The 16,765-nt window shown below is 41.0% G+C and overlaps 1 protein-coding gene across 2 annotated transcripts in view; it reads left to right on the forward strand.

The window, feature by feature from the left end:
- Positions 1 to 972: 972 nt before the first annotated feature.
- Positions 973 to 16,765, forward strand: part of HEATR6 (HEAT repeat containing 6) — a 35,155-nt gene continuing 19,362 nt past the window's right edge. Inside the window, exons 1-9 of one of the 2 annotated variants that reach the window (XM_040244083.1) lie at positions 973 to 1,209; positions 3,234 to 3,341; positions 7,929 to 8,069; positions 8,557 to 8,672; positions 9,503 to 9,617; positions 11,065 to 11,166; positions 12,203 to 12,340; positions 14,006 to 14,304; positions 15,077 to 15,254. In XM_040244083.1, coding sequence (XP_040100017.1) covers positions 991 to 1,209; positions 3,234 to 3,341; positions 7,929 to 8,069; positions 8,557 to 8,672; positions 9,503 to 9,617; positions 11,065 to 11,166; positions 12,203 to 12,340; positions 14,006 to 14,304; positions 15,077 to 15,254 — 1,416 coding nt within the window. In that variant the 5' untranslated portion in view covers positions 973 to 990. Of the gene's footprint in view, positions 1,210 to 3,233; positions 3,350 to 7,928; positions 8,070 to 8,556; positions 8,673 to 9,502; positions 9,618 to 11,064; positions 11,167 to 12,202; positions 12,341 to 14,005; positions 14,305 to 15,076; positions 15,255 to 16,765 lie in introns of both variants that reach the window. The other variant, XM_040244084.1, reaches the window with a different exon arrangement.

Consider the following 16,765-nt stretch of genomic DNA (forward strand, 5'->3'; position numbering starts at 1 on the left):
TTCAACACATGGGTATCTAGTTCCCTGACCAGGAATTGAACCCAGGCTCCAAGCATTAGGAGTATGGAATCTTAGCCACTGGGCGACCAAGGAAGTCCCACAACTACCTCTTCTAGAACACAGGCCCTATTTTCATTGCTAAACATACGTGTTTTATTAAAACATGCATATTTAGCCGACTTCGAGGGTTTCTCCAAGAGTCATGGGTGAGAATTTGTTTTATATTTGCATAACTCAAATTCCTCGATTTGGTTTTCCCAGTCCGCCCAAATACAAATTTCAAGCCTTCACCTGTCCGGTGACTGAAAAGTGTTAACCGCTTTTAGACGTTTATTTATTTTGTTCGCCTCTTTTTAAGTGGCTATTTTCTTTTTCTTCCTTTCAACGTTTCAGGAAACCTTGGGGCGTCCAATCTCAACCAGGTCACCCTTAGGCAAGTTACATTTTACATGGTTCAGTTTGAACTCCCAAATTACTTTTCTGTGGTGAGGCTGCTTTAAGATCTTATAGGATTCACGGTCAGCTGCAAAGAAGACTGGAGAACACAGTCTTAATTCAGGGTGGTTTTGTGTCTGGAGAAAAAAATTAGGGGCTCCAATACGATGTAAGAAGAGAAGAATGTCGAACTAGCAGTTTCCGCCACTCCTATCCACAGCGGCCCCTCTGAAATCCTAGGCCGAATCTGAAACGCTTAGTACTAAACGGGAATGTCAGCCCCACCCAATAACAAACCTTCCGGGGGGTACGGACACAAATAACAGTCCTCGCTTTTTAGTCAGGGTTCAAGAAGAGGCGAGCGCCGAAACAGTCTCCCAGAGAATTTCTGATACGCTTTCACAAGGTACTAGTCCAAGGAAGGCGCCGGCAGTCTCAGAAACCCTCCCACCTCAGGTTCCGATCCGAAACAGGCATTTCCGGAACTGGCGCGTGAAGGCGTGGGGGTCGGGGGGCTGCCCCGGAAGTGTTTGTCTGTTGTCCGACGTAGGAAAGATGGCGGCGGCGCAAGTCGCGGGTTCCCTGCCAGGCGGGCCGCCGCCAGAGACGCCGGGGGAGCCACCCTTCGAGCACGGGCGTGGGTTTCGCTGTTTGTCGGCCAGGCTCTGCGCCCTTCGCCCGGATGACAGCAGTTCCGGCCGCACGGAGATCCACTTGCTCTTCGACCAGCTCATCTCCGAGACCTACAGCGAAGGCAGCGGCGTGGCCCCTGAGGTAGGCCCGCTGGCCTGGGCCCCGCCTTTCAGGGAGCTCTGCCTGTGGCCTTTTCCCACCCGTGCTTCCCGGGGCTTAGTCGCAGGCTTGTTTGCCCCCTTCGACCGTGGTACAGTCTGTAGCCTCCTCTTTCTGGAAGACACTGCGGTGCCTGGTAAAGTCGCTTCTTTAAAATTCCAGCTTGCTGACTTGTGCTCTGATAACATCGCAGGTGTCATCTCTGGTGCCGCTTTCCCGTCCCTCCGCTCCCCGCATCCGGAACTCTGTGTGTATAAAATTCCCTACTACCACTTCACTTCAGCGTGCACAGATCCAGGGATTTTGGAACCTTGGATGTTATTAGGTCTATTTTATTGATAAACATACGGACGCTTACAAGGGTCCACTCAAAAGGCAGAACTAGAATGAGAACTAAGTCTCAGAGTTTTGGCCATTTTCTTTTCCTCCATGCTAGTTCCACGCTCTCTGCCTGTTTAGAAGTACTTTTCGTATATATTATTCACACGCATCAGGCCTTGGATACGACTTACTTACTAAATTCTGTAAACCCAGTCATAAGCTGTCTTCTGGCGCTCACAGGCATCTCAAACTTGACAGTTCTCAAAAATTGGTTCATTATCTCCATACACCCACTCCATCCCCAATCTGTCGCATGCCCCAACGCATACAAACACATAGAGTGTGCCCAGTCACATAGGACACAGGTGCAGACACTGGTTCTTCACCCTTCCTTCCAGATCCTTCCAACCTGGATTCTTCAGACTCCATCTAGGAAATGTTTCTCAGTTCCATCCCTCCTCTCTATTTGCATTGCCAATGCCTTAGGCAAGATGACTCTCCTGGACTGTTCACCAGTCTCCTCTTATTGTCTGCAGCCCTTCTGCAAACCATTATTTGCTCTCCTGTGGGAGTGGTCTTTTCTTTAGTGGGAAAGGAATCTCATTAGAAAAGTAAAACTGACCTGGGAAGATCTTCAGTGCATATTGGTAACTGGCCAAAGCAAAAGCTACAGTATGAGACCAGTATAGGGTGGGGAGGGCTTGAAAATAAATATACATTTATAGATGCAAAAAGTTCAAAACAACGTATGGGAGAGTTTACAGTGCAATAATAGTTTGTGTCACCGGGGAGCAGAGTGGAATTAAGGGAGGAGTCGGAGACTTTTGCTTTGTTTGTATAATTTGTGCCTTTCCAGTCTTCTGTCTTGCTTTTGTGCCTTGTGTGCAGTCATTTGAAACTTGCCGTTCCTCAGGCAGGTACCTGTTTGTTCCAGACCTGCCCATTCCATTCCCTTTGCTCGCATTGTCTTTACGGCCTTGACTGGCAGTTGTACTCATCCTTCAAATCATTCTAGGTTCTGTTTAAAAATTGTCTCTACAGGACTTCCCTAATTACTGTTTCCCCATAGAATTTGCAGTTAATTCTTTCAGCACCCAATTCACTTTAATTATTTGTGAGCAGTATCTCTGTCTCCCTCGCTAGATTGTGAGCTCTTTGAGATTCAGGAATATGTTCACGGTTGGAGCCCAAACACCTGGCACAAAGCAGGTGCTCAGAGCCTTTTAGTTCAGTAAACATAAAGAGATGAATGAATGGTGTGATTTCCAGATAGTTTCCTCTTTTTTTAAAAAAAGATAGATTTTCTAACTGCATTAAATTCATGCAAGTGTTATTTCTGATTTTCCCAGTGGCATTGCAAATTTGGTTTGCTTACCTTTGGTATTTTTAATTTGGATGTGTGCTATTATATTCTGGAATCCTTTCTTAGGTTATTTATTTGTACTGTCTCTACATATGTAGAGACTCTGTGGAGTCCTTGACTGTATAAAAATCACTGATTCTTTCCTTTCTTTTTTAGGACATGCTATTTTTATGCTGTCATCCTACTCTCTGCCTCAAATATCATCTTAACTCATTTTGAGTGTAAATGTTCACTTTTAGTTTCTCATTTGGCTGTTGGGGGTGGGTCTTCCCTTGACTAATAGGTGTAGCACCTTTCATTGTCTTTTGTTTGTTTTTTGTAGGATGTCAGTACTCTTCTTGTCCAAGCGTGCCGACTTGTGCCTCTTAATCAGAATCATCTTGTCAGCAAACTGTCTCAGCTTATCCACCATTTACTTAACACATTACAGGTAATCATGTAGGTAACTTTAGAATTCGGATCATGAATTTTGAGAATAAGTAACTATCTTTGAGATACTATATCTGTGGTAGGAATGATAGGCTGGTCTTTTCAAGAGCTGTGCAAATATGAGAAACAATTGCCTTGCTAAGAATTATATCAAAACAAATATAACTGACCCCCCCCCAAAAAATTCTGCCAATTTGTCCATCAGAGGGATTCCTGTCTGTCTGTTTCAGGAAACCAATATCATTCAAGCGCCCAGACCTTACCATTTTTCAGGAGAGATGTATTAATATTTGACTAAAGGTATATATAAGAATAAATTGAAATATCCTGAACCTCTTTCCTATCAATATTTTTTTCCCTCTCCCAAAGCAACCATTTTTGTCATCTAACCTAAGAAGTTGCTTAGCAGGGGTGGGGCCCTAGGTAAAAAGATCCCTGGTATCTTTTTTAGGAACAGTTCAAAAATTGAGACTGTAAACTACTACATGAGTATCTGAATGTAGTTAGCACAAAACTTATCAACTAACATTATGTAATCTGAGGTGCTTCTGGTTGCAAGAAACAGAAGAGACAACCCAGAATAGCTAAATAATTTTTTTTTAATTATCTTACATCACTTACCCCAAGGAATGCAGCTTTAAGGGCACTTAATAATTAAGACTGAAATTGAAGAAAGTAGGGAAAACCACTAGACCATTCAGGTATGACCTAAATCAAATCCCTTATGATTATACACTGGAAGTGAGAAATAGATTTAAGGGCCTAGATCTGATAGATAGAGTGCCTGATGAACTATGGAATGAGGTTCGTGACATTGTACAGGAGACAGGGATCAAGACCATTCCCATGGAAAAGAAATGCAAAAAAGCAAAATGGCTGTCTGGGGAGGCCTTACAAATACCTGTGAAAAGAAGAGAAGCGAAAAGCAAAGGAGAAAAGGAAAGATATAAGCATCTGAATGCAGAGTTCCAAAGAATAGCAAGAAGAGATAAGAAAGCCTTCTTCAGCAATCAATGCAAAGAAATTGAGGAAAAAAACAGAATGGGAAAGACTAGAGATCTCTTCAAGAAAATTAGAGACACCAAGGGAACATTTCGTGCAAAGATGGGCTTGATAAAGGACAGAAATGGTATGGACCTAACAGAAGCAGAAGATATTAAGAAGAGGTGGCAAGAATATACAGAAGAACTATACAAAAAAGATCTTCACAACCCGGATAATCACGATGGTGTGATCACTCACCTAGAGCCAGACATCTTGGAATGTGAAGTCAAGTGGGCCTTAGGAAGCATCACTAAGAACAAAGCTAGTGGAGGTGATGGAATTCCAATTGAGCTATTTCAAATCCTGAAAGATGATGCTGTGAAAGTGCTGTACTCAATGTTCCAGCAAATTAGGAAAACTCAGCAGTGGCCACAGGCCAGGAAAAAGTCAGTTTTCATTCCAATCCCAGAGAAAGGCAGTGCCAAAGAATGCTCAAACTACCGCACAATAGCACTCATCTGACACTCTAGTAAAGTAATGCTCAAAATTCTCCAAGCCAGGCTTCACCAATACATGAACCATGAACTTCCAGATGTTCAAGCTGGTTTTAGAAAAGGCAGAGGAACCAGAGATCTATTTGCCAACATCCGCTGGATCATGGAAAAAGCAAGAGAATTCCAGAAGAACATCTATTTCTGCTTTATTGACTATGCCAAAGCCTTTGACTGTGGATCACAATAAACTGGAAAATTCTTCAAGAGATGGGAATACCAGACCACCTGACCTGCCTCTTGAGAAACCTGTATGCAGGTCAGGAAGCAACAGTTAGAACTGGACATGGAACAACAGACTGGTTCCAAACAGGAAAAGGAGTACGTCAAGGCTGTATATTGTCACCCTGCTTATTTAACTTCTATGCAGAGTACATCATGAGAAACGCTGGGCTGGAGGAAGCACAAGCTGGAATCAAGATTGCTGGGAGAAATATCAATAACCTCAGATATGCAGATGACACCACCCTTATGGCAGAAAGTGAAGAGGAACTCAAAAGCCTCTTGATGAAAGTGAAGGAGGAGAGTGAAAAAGTTGGCTTAAAGCTCAACATTCAGAAAATGAAGATCATGGCATCTGGTCCCATCACTTCATGGGAAATAGATGGGGAAATAGTGGAAACAGTGTCAGACTTTATTTTTTGGGGCTCCAAAATCACTGCGGATGGTGACTGCAGCCATGAAATTAAAAGACGCTTACTCCTTGGAAGAAAAGTTATGACCAACCTAGATAGCATATTTAAAAGCAGAGACATTACTTTGCTGACTAAGGACCGTCTAGTCAAGGCTATGATTTTTCCTGTGGTCATGTATGGATGTGAGGGTTGGACTATGAAAAAAGCTGAGTGCCGAAGAGTTGATGCTTTTGAACTGTGGTGTTGGAGAAGACTCTTGAGAGTCTCTTGGACTGCAAGGAAATCCAGACAGTCCATTCTGAAGGAGATCAGCCCTGGGATTTCTTTGGAAGGAATGATGCTAAAGCTGAAACGCCAGTACTTTGGCCACCTCATGCGAAGAGCTGACTCATTTGGAAAGACCCTGATGCTGGGAGGGATTGGGGGCAGGAGGAGAAGGGGACAACAGAGGATGAGATGGCTGGATGGCATCACTGACTCGATGGATGTGAGTCTGAGTGAACTCCAGGAGTTGGTGATGAATAGGGAGGCCTGGCGTGCTGCCATTCCTGGGGTCACAAAGAGTCAAACACGACTGAGGGACTGAACTGAACTGAATAATTAAGAAGCTTTCTGGCATCTTTCCATTCTGCCATGCTAGATGGGTTGTCCTGAGCTAACATCTCTCACAGTCATAAGATGCCTGAAATCCAGGAATCCCATGGAAAATAAGTAAACAACACCCAGCAGAAGCAGAAGAACTATTTATTTTCTGTCTTTTTTATTTAAGAATGAGGACACTTACCCCCCCAGACTCTCCAGGAGATTTTTCCTGATACCAGGCTGGAGAGGCCTAAGTGGTTTTAGGACCCCTCTGTAGCAATCTAATCAGGGAATGGAATTACCATGAATGGCTTAAACCAGCAATTTCAACCTTGACTGCTCATTAGAATCACCTGGAGGACTTATGCTCGCTAAATGATTAACAGTATGGAGCTCAATCCTTCTATCAGGGTTTCTCATGTTCAGCACTGTTGATATTTTGGATTGGATACATCTGTGTTATGAGGGATTGTCCTATGCATTGGAAGATGTTTAGCGGCATCCTGGCCTCTACTCACCAGATGCCAGTAGCATCCCTCCAGCTGTGACAGTCAAAAGTGTCTACAGACATTGCTAGGTGTTCCCTGGGGGACAAAATTGCCACTGATGGAAAACCACTGTCTTAGCAGAATTGGGATTTACCTTCAGGTCTTATGTGGGAAAGGTGGGCATCCAAATAAGATCAGTCCTCTGCCAGCAAGGAAAGAGAAGATGAATTCTGCAGGTGGCCAACTGTGTCTGCTACATGTGACTTCCTGAATGAAATAAGATGGTTTTAGAATTTTTCAGACTAATGTGGTTGCATCTGAATGTTGGCTATCCTTAGCTATGTGTGCTAATAAGCCGCTTCAGTCGTGTCCGACTCTATGGACTGTGACCCTGTGGATTATAGCCTGCCAGGCTCCTCTGTCTGTGGTATTCTCCAGACAAGAATTCTGGAGCGGCTTGCCATTTCCTTCTCAGGGGGATCTTCCCAACCCAGGGCTCGGACCTGCGTCTCTTGTATCTCCTGCGTTGGCAGTTGGTTTCTTTACCACTAGCACCACCTGTTCTTGCCTGGAGAATCCCAGGGACGGGGGAACCTGGTGGGCTGCCATCTATGGTGTCGCAGAGAGTCGGACATGACTGAAGCGACTTAGCAGCAGCAGCAGCACCGTCTGGGAAGCCTACATTCTTAGCTATATCATCTTTTTAACACTGACAGTTAGAAAAGTTCCTGATCACACATGGCACCCACAGCCCTGAACAAGTTTCTGGCATTTGAAGACAATTTATTTCAGTTGTCCATGAATTGATACTTGGATTAGTGTACTTTATCCAATAAAATCGTAAACTCCCTAAGGACAGGAATATGCCATTTCTTCCTGTTATATTCGCCACATCATAGCAGAGACATAATAGCTATTTAGCAGGCATATTTGTCACAGTGTGTTTGTCAAGCATTTACCAGGTATAAAGAAACATAGTTGAAACCAATACAACATTGTAAAAATTTTTTAAAAATTAAACAAAAATTTCTTTTCAGTGGATCGGGACTTAACATCTGTGTAATTAAAATTGCTGCTGTCTGGTGCAAGAAAAAGTTACAAGGACTTTGCCAGGTTCTATTTGGAGTGGAAGGAATAAAGGGGAAGAAGGGAGCAGGCACTGGGGCAAGGAGAAGTTTCTCTCAATCAGACTTTCAAGGTCTCTAAAGCTGATCTTTTTGACAAAAAAAAAAAAAAAAAATATGGACACAGGCATGCTCTGTCACACACAGCTTGATTCAGGTGAGCATTCATGTCTGAAAAGGAATGTTTTTTTAAAAGTTAGATCGTATATATTCTTTCTCGATAGGTGATTGTTGACGAGCAGAACCTGGATTTTCTGTTGGCATATACTATTTCTGCTATTCAGCAGTGCAGTTCCTGGACACACATGCAGATTCTCCAAGCTCTGGCAGCCCTGGTTTACTGCAATGGCTCAAAGTGTCAAAAGGTAAACTGTGTTCTGTCTTTCCTTTGAAAGGTTGGGAGCATAGGCTCTAAACCCGCAGGCATGTGTTCAGATTTCTCTCCTGCCATTACTTAAATGTGTAACCTTGAGTCAGTCACTCAAAGTAATGTGTAACCTTACTCAGTCACTCTGAGCCTTGTTTCCTCATGTGTAAAATAGTTCCTCTGAGGGTGAAGTCTCACTTGTAAAGTGCTTGGGACTTGGTACATATCAATTGTTCTTATCATTACCTTTCATCTATTCAGCCAAGCCAAGATGAGAGAGCTTCAGCAGCAGGCTTGGCTGAGAGTACTGATCCTTACTGATGTTACTTGTCATGTTTTTATATGCCTGTCTGAAGGATTTACCTAGCAACTAGTCTTTTGGTACTTAAATTTCCTTTAGTTGGAAAAAAAAAGAAATCTGTTTAAAAAATAATATTTTTCTAGCAGCTTTCCTTCGGCCAACATTGGCTGTGATTTTGTTTTAGTACCTTCCAGATTTGCTTGGCAAGAGTGGACTCTTGATGAAGTTGAGTGACTTGGCTCAGTCGGATCCTGAAGTTAGGAGAGCTGCAGTGCATTGTATGGCAAACTTATGTCTCAGGTATGTGGATTCAGTCAGATTTCCCAAGGTGTGATAAGATAGGGCCTTTCATGGGCCCTTTGTAGGTGGTTCAATCTGTCTGAAGCCAGAGCCAACTTAGAAAAATAATCTATGTTGCATTTCTCATGCTCTTTGCTAATAAGATCATCTTATGTTGTTTATTTTTAACATTGCTTATAAAGAAAGCTCATAAAGAAGTAAAGGAAAAAATAGACTAGGGCCTTATTTCTAAAATATGGTGAAACTGATAATATGTGCAGTGTGTTGAGGTTTTGTTTTTCTGTTGGTATAAATTGTAACCATATTAAGTCTTTTAGAAGGATATATTCATACACATTTAAGCTTTGGTGAGATATATCTGTCATGGCCAATTTATTCAAAGAAAACAGAAGCAATACCAGCTGCCCAGTTTTGGATTCATGCAATACAAAGTGAGCAACCCAAGCTTGAACTGATGTGTAATATCTTGTCTCCACATTGCCGTATTGTCCAGTGGTTCAGGAGGCAGGTCCAGCGGTGTGATTCTACCTGGACATCTGTATTATTTCCCTCTAAGAACCAAAAAGCAGTAAAAAAGATTTCTCTTTCTGCGTACTTGTTTCCCTACCAGCTTCTGTAACGTTTCCCTGTGGAAACCATTCTTCCTGTTCCTTCCAGCCTTGTGCCTGTCCACAGAAGTAGTTAACCAAAGCTCATAATCTTCTGTGATACACTTTGATTCAGGATATATCCCAATTCTATTAGTCAGTGGTACTGTTACTGTTACTCTTTTGCAAGCCCTATTTCAAAGGCAACTGCATTTTGAGTTGCTTTCTCTCTGTGTGTTTTAGTGTGCCCGGACAGCCGTACTTGGAGGAGCGCTACCAAAATATCTGCTTCCAAGTTTTCTTGACCACTTTACAGTCTCCAAAATCATCTGACATGGATGACATCACGTACTGCATGGTGGGTGAGACTACCTCTAATCTTAGGATGGTTACCGATGTGTCTAGAAGCAGCAGTGGAATGAAAGCTGCTATTAAGAGTTTAATTTGGTTGCTGTATTAGTTTTGTCTAAAGATCCATGCATAAGGGGAATGTTTATAACCTAAAAAGACTGAAATCATCTTTCAGATTTAAATCACAAGAAATTGTTTTTGTTTGTTTTGTTTTGCCATTGTTTTTTGTTTTGCAATTCTAAGTTCTTAAAACTACTTTTCCACTCCTGACTTTAAAAGCTGTACAGTATCAGACTAGTGACTATCTTTTAGATGGAAGGGAAAGGATTTCAACAAAATCTGCAGTATTTTATTTATTTTTTTAAAAATCTGATGCAAAGATGATAGTTTATTAATGTGATTTAAATTCAGTAACACTTTTCAAAAATTATAGATCAAAGATGGTGAAAATTTCTTAAATGAAGTCTACTTAGATAAAACTACTGGGAGCAATTTGTTTTCCATGACCCCAGGTTTTTTTTTCTATATTTCTAAAAAATGAGTATATTTTAAATTTTTAAATGGGATCATATTTAGTGTGCGGTTTTACAACTCTCCTTTTTAAAGTTAATACATCTTTTTAGTACCTGTTGATGTACCGCATGCTTTGCAGCTGCTATGGCTGGGAGACCTTGGCAAGATCTTGAGCCTATGTGTTCTTCATCTCTGGAATGAGACAAAGGTTATAACTACCTTGTAGAGGTCTTATGAGGTGTATATGATCTAAAAGCATTTAAAATGCTTGGGAAAGTGCTTGCTGTTATTGTTAAGTTTCATATGTAGCAGAGAATTAGCTTCTTAAATAATCATTGTCCTAACTGATGGAAATGCAAGTTTTTTTCAGCATGTTCACTACTTTAAACAAGGCTACAGTTCATATCCTCTCCCTGTAGAGAGTTTTCCTTAAGTACAGAATCCTATAAATGAGATTACTGGCCCAAAAGTTAATCCTGATCAGAATTGCCCTCCAGAATCCTGTTCCCACATGCATTCCTTTGCTTTTGAAAGCTACTGTAATAAAGATAGCTCCTGTGGTTACCACATGATAAAAGAGATTTCCTGTTTCTGATCTCTGCCGCCACATTTTTATTCCTATCATATTCTTCCCATTAAACATCTTTTTTTTTTTTTTCTTGCTCACCATTAGTATATGCTGACTTAGGAACATGTACAAAAAAACTACTCATACTCAATAAAAGCACTCTGTTCTTCTAGAAAATAATTGGTAGTCGATCATCAGCTCTGTTCACTGGATCCTCATCTTTGCTTTTCTCTCCCTGTCCCACATCTAAAGGTTTTTTTTTTTTAAGTCATCTAAAGGCCTTTTCTTTTCCATCCTACAAACTGCTAGGAAGTTGATCCCTGAACAAACAAATTTCATTTACTTTTTAACTTTTTCTCCTTTCTGCCCCTAGTTGTTGCAAAATGCCTTAAAAGGTATTCAGTCTCTCCTAAATGGTGGGAAGATGAAACTGACACAGACTGATGAACTGGGAGCTCTCCTAGCTGTGCTGAAGGTAAGGCATTGCCTCTTTAAACCCCAGGTCCTCACTGTGGTTAGTGTCTTTCCTGTTTACACCTCAGGCATAAGAACTGCCTCACCTCTTTACTCCAAGGCTAGCTTTAGAATATCATATTTTAAGAGAGAAGAATAAAATGTTCATTTTCAAACATATTTAAAACTAAAACTGAAAAGAATCTTGCTTTAGTAGATTTATCAAAATTCTAAAATTTTATCAGGACTAGTTAATGAGGTATGATCTGAGATTATTTTAGATTATCTTGAATCTGTTTGGACTTGGAAGAAGAACCAGATATTCTCCTTGCCTTTAGCTCCCATGTAGTAGGCAGGCCAGTCAAGATGTGTATCATTAGGGGGAGTTCCCTGGCAGTAGAGCAGTTAAGACTCCACATTTCCAATGGAGGGGGCCCAAATTCCATTCCTAGCTGGGAAACTTAAGATTCTACATGCGATGAGGTGCTGCCAAAAAAAACCGACATGTATATTAGGCTGTCATCCTTTGGCTTCTGAGCCTGCCAGTCAGTGGGAAAGTCAGGTCAGCCTCTCTGAGGATCCAGCTGTCTTCGTTTCAACTGGGAAATAGTAAGAACTTTGTGGTGGTCTTAGATCAAAGCCACGTATGATAACTTGGCTTTATCATGACTGAAATTTTGATTTTTTTCCTGTGCCATCTTCCCTGCTTCCAACTACATAGAGAGCTAGATTTGGATATGGGTATGAGAGATGAGTTTTTAAAAAATCACAGATAAAATAATTAGGTAAAACTTATTGGATAAATTTTTTAAATTAATAAGCAAAAGTAGTAAGTAAATAAAACTTAAAGTTAAACCTAGCCAAACCAGATCTCTCTGGACTAGATGAGATTAAACTCCTCTTTAAGCTCTAAACCTTCAGGGTGTCTATTTTCTATCCCATTTAAATTTTCTTCGTAAAGCTTTTAAACATCAGTCTGTTCATCTGTGATTCAGAATATGGTGAATAACCTTATTTTATGATTCATTTTGTGTGTGTGTCTCCTTAATCTTTATTAGAAATCCATGTTCCATGGACTCCCTGGACTAAACATCGAGATGCCCACTGTGTTGTACCCCACTCTGCTTCCTCAGTACGATGGACGGCCGCCGATCCAGCCACAGCAGTCAGAGTCCAGCACTTCTCGCCCAGCTGTGGTACACTTAACGTCTATTTAGGTTTAAGCTATGGACTGTTTTTAATTGCTTGCTCTATGTGTTTTCTATGATTTGCATCACTGCTGTTCCAAGGCTCACCTTGAATTTTATTTCAGCTTAGGATTTTTAGCAGAGTAAGTTTAAATTCATCAGGTGGCTAAAAATACCAGTTAGAGCATCTTAATACTTCTAAGTGGTTCAGGCAGTATAACAGCCATAAAAATGGGCATTCACTTTATACCCATCATCCTCACCAGTCATCCTCACCCCTCAAATGCTCCAGACCACAGCTCAGCAGACGTTTTCTCTAAAAGAGGCTGGCTGCAAAACACGATAGGCCTCTGTTGCCACTGTCAGATTTCTCGGTCTTTCCAGACAGCTGCCATTTCCCTTGTGTTTCTGTTGGAGAACCGTACAGATACATGGCCTAGGTGTTGCGCGTGAAAGTATATTACCTGAGAGATGCTTATCATTAGACATTATTTCACTCATTGACTTACTCAACATTTACTGAGCACCTGTTATATCCCAGACATTGTGCTAAGCATTAGGAACATTGACTCTGGTTTTAGGAATTTGAGGGTGAAGGTGGATAAATAAACAACCATATTGCAGTCTTACGATTTCTTTGATCAGAATATCCACAGGGTATTCTAGGGGCACATTCAGGGCAACCAACAGACGAGTAAGGAATGCTTTTTTAAAAGATACAGTGGCTCACCTGAGCCTCAGGAACAAGTACAGAGAAGGAAGGAGAGTGTTTTTTCCCAAGAGAGCAATGGCTAACAACCATGGGGAGTGTGAATGCATGCAGCCTATTTATTAACCAGTGGGCTAGAGCGTCAGGTGTGCAGAGGGGAAGGTAGGGCAGGTATGTAGCAGAGGCCAAATCGTAAGGGTCTTCAACTGTGTGCTAAGGAGGTTGGGTTTTTATCTTAGAGGTGGTGGAAATGAGGAATCTTATGTAGAGAAGTGATATGATCAGATTTGCATCTCAGAAAAATCTCTGGTAGCAAGTAAAAGGGTAAGAAGTCTGGAGCTACAGTAATAATCCAAGGTAGAAGTGATGAGGTTAGGGACCTTCGACTTGCAGAGGAGGGCACAGATTCCAAAGATCTTGGAATGTCTGAGAGAAGGAAGTAGAAGAAAGAAAGAAATTGGAGTTTACATGTATTTACACAGTCCCAGTGCCCTAAAACATGGATTGTATGTAATGGAGTCCCGGTTCTCCTAGGCATCTAGAGTGGTACTAGCTGTGTATCCTGTTTGGGAGAACTGAGAAGACAGTCACCAAGGTCATTTTCTGTAGACCTCAATCTCTTGAGAAGCCTGAATGCTTTCACAGCCGTGCAAGGCAGGTGGCATTAGCCCGTACTTAAACAGATGAGGACGGGCAAGCTCAGCGAGGCTAGATGATTTCCCCAGCTCACAGCAATAGTATTTAAGCCCAGGTGACACGTTTTGCTCTGTATTTCATACCTTGTTTCTTACAGTCTAGTAAGCAGTTAGCGTCATGGCTGACGCAGAGAGTGTTGAGTAAGTGCCCCTTTTTTCTCTTCTCCTCTTCTTTGTCCATACTACATGTTGGGGACATACTAAGTAATTATCAAATGAGAAGTTACCAGTAGCTATCATGTATATGTTTTCGTTTGCTCCTAAAATCAGAATAAAAAGAAAAAATCAAAAGTAAAAGCGAAGAAAATCCAGCAAGGAGAGAAGGAGGAGGAGGAGTCCAGTGGTGAAAGAGAAGTGGCCCCAGTCACTGGCGCAGGCAGACTGAACCTGCACAGAGGGGACACTCAGTGCCCCTCCCCCCCGGGTGCTCAGAGTTTGCCGTTAGCTGCAAGTGGAGCTGCAGGAAAAGACCGAGTCTCTTCACCCTTCAGCTCTTCCAGTTGGAAGAGGGTCAGCAGTAGTGAGTCAGACTATTCTGATGCTGAAGGAGGCATGCAGAGTAAAGTGAGGTAGTAGTATTTTGTTATGTTTTTATGCTTTATATTCTAAGTTGAGTGTATAAGCTTATAACCTTACTTTAAAGTCTGTTGCATGTGATGTAACTTGAAGATTCTCATTTATGTGGGATTTTGCATTACTCTGCAGTTTGCATTGTTCTCTCCTCTGCCTTTGTCCATGTGGTTCCTCTGCCTGGGTTTATTCTTTATTTTACTAGTTTGGCCTCTTGCCTTATTAACTACTACTCATCTTCTATGTGAGCTCAACAGTCACGCTCTGAGAAGCCTTTTCTGACTCTCTGTTCCAGTCACTCCCTTATGTGACTCATCTCTGTTTACTGTGCTATAGTCTCTTTAACTGTCTGTCTTTGCCATAATAAGCTTGTCAAGGGCAGGAGCTTTGTTTATGTCTGCCAGCCTCAGCACAGTGCCTGGCACATACTTAGGTATTCTCAGTACCTGTCTGTTGGATGAATGGGTACTCTGGAGTATCTCATATTGTATACTAATTTCCTGATATCAAAATGTTGCCCTCTTATTCGGTAGCTAGTAGTTTTTTTTTTTAATTATCGACCTTATTAACTTATTATGTAAACAAATTACTTTAACATGTTTTGACCACATTTTGAAATAATTTTTAAAATATGTTGGCATCTTTCAGGCTTAAGTGGAATGCTGAATTTCTCACTGTATCATTGAGTTGCCTGTAAAAGATAGCGTTTCATGCTCATGTTTTTAAAAGCAATTTAAAAGACTTTTTTCTTCCTTCTTTTGGGTGTTAAAGGTCTTACCAAGCCAAAGTTCGCCAAGGAGCATTAGCCTGTTTTCTTTCTACTATAAAATCAATAGAAAAAAAAGTTCTATATGGCTACTGGTCAGCCTTTGTTCCTGATACACCAGAGCTTGGAAGCCCACAGTCTGTGTCCCTGATGACTCTTACGCTAAAAGATCCTTCTCCAAAGGTGAGAACATTCAAATTCTAAGTGTCACAATTAGAACGACTTCACAAGTCTCTGCTGTTCCCTCTGCCCCATCCAATCGTATCAGAACAAGGCTCTTACTAATACTGACCCAAGTCCTGACTTGAGCACCACTGGTTGGGCAGGGGGATAGGAGGATAGGGCTTACGTGGCTGTCAGGTTGAGGGAGACCACGCTGCGGTCTCCTGCCCCAGGGCTGGCTTGAAGCGTGAGCACGCTGAGTTGCTGCTTCAGTGTCCTCTCTGAACTGCACTGAAGCAGCTGTGCATCCGTTTCTTTTATGAAAGTGTTGCCATGGTGTTTACAATAGAAAAAAAATTCAAAATGGCTTAAATACTCACTGGAATATCATGATATATAGTGGTTATGAAAGATATGTAAGGCTGGGGATTGTGGATGATGTTTTATGAAAGTATTGGATAGAGAATTTTATAATCCCAAGTGGTTTTTTTTCTTCCAACTTTTCCATATTTTTCAAATCATATGTAATAAATAGTAATACATAGTTTAATGAGAAAAACTTGTTTTTAAAAAAGAAGAAAAAATAACTTGGCAGTCATGGATAACTACAGCAAAGTAGCTATGGCTGATCAGATATTTCCCTCTTCTTGGATATGTTAACTCTTCTCCGGAAGTTAGCTTTTTACCCAAATAAGGAAAGTAGTCTGCTGTTTAGATTCCCCTTACGATAATGAACATTAAAAAGTCATGCTGAATGGTATCTCATGTCCTCCAGGTAACCAACCTATTTTCTCAGAGTAGATAGTTTTAATGAGGTCAATGGAAATTATTTCTTTTCTGTTTTTAGAATTTCTCCCTTAAAAGCAAGGAAGAGGGCTAGCAATTCATAATACATTGGAACTCCCTTTGATCATCTCCTAATTACTATATAAGAAAACTTCTAAATGACCCTTCAACATTTTTTATAGGGTGAAGAAAAATAAACTAACCTCAATTATGAACACAAAAAATGTTTTATAGGGTAATTTCAAGTACTCTATATACTAAATAGTTAAACTGCTAAAAATGTTTCAGACTGACTGAATCATTAACAAATGAGAACCTGGGCGGAAAATGGAAAATGATAGTGGCAAATAAATAACTAATGAAGCCATTCTAGTAATTAGAAGGAAAACTGCTTTAAAAATTGAAAAAATATATATGTATTTATATTTTTGAAGACCCTCCAGCTGAAGGGAACTGCAGTAAATAGCTGAGAATATGGAGAAGAAAGTAGGTTGACATAATTTTCATGATATTTATATCCTTTTTATTTTCGAAATGTTTAATCATAGTAAGGAGTGTTTTATTGATGAGAGAGGCTTTTTAGAAAGACTGCTAGAAAGTTATGTGTGAAAATTAAAAGTACTAGTTCATGTCATTGGAATGGAATAGCATTCTGGATTGATCAGAGCTAGGTTTAAAGGTGCAGCCATGTGTCAAAGCTGAGTGGTCATTTTCTCGGCTGCTTGTTGAGTATGGAGTTGGGGAGC

This window comes from Oryx dammah, unplaced genomic scaffold (genome assembly GCF_014754425.2).
Source record: "Oryx dammah isolate SB20612 unplaced genomic scaffold, SCBI_Odam_1.1 HiC_scaffold_8, whole genome shotgun sequence".
In the NCBI taxonomy this organism is placed as follows: Eukaryota; Metazoa; Chordata; class Mammalia; order Artiodactyla; family Bovidae; genus Oryx; species Oryx dammah.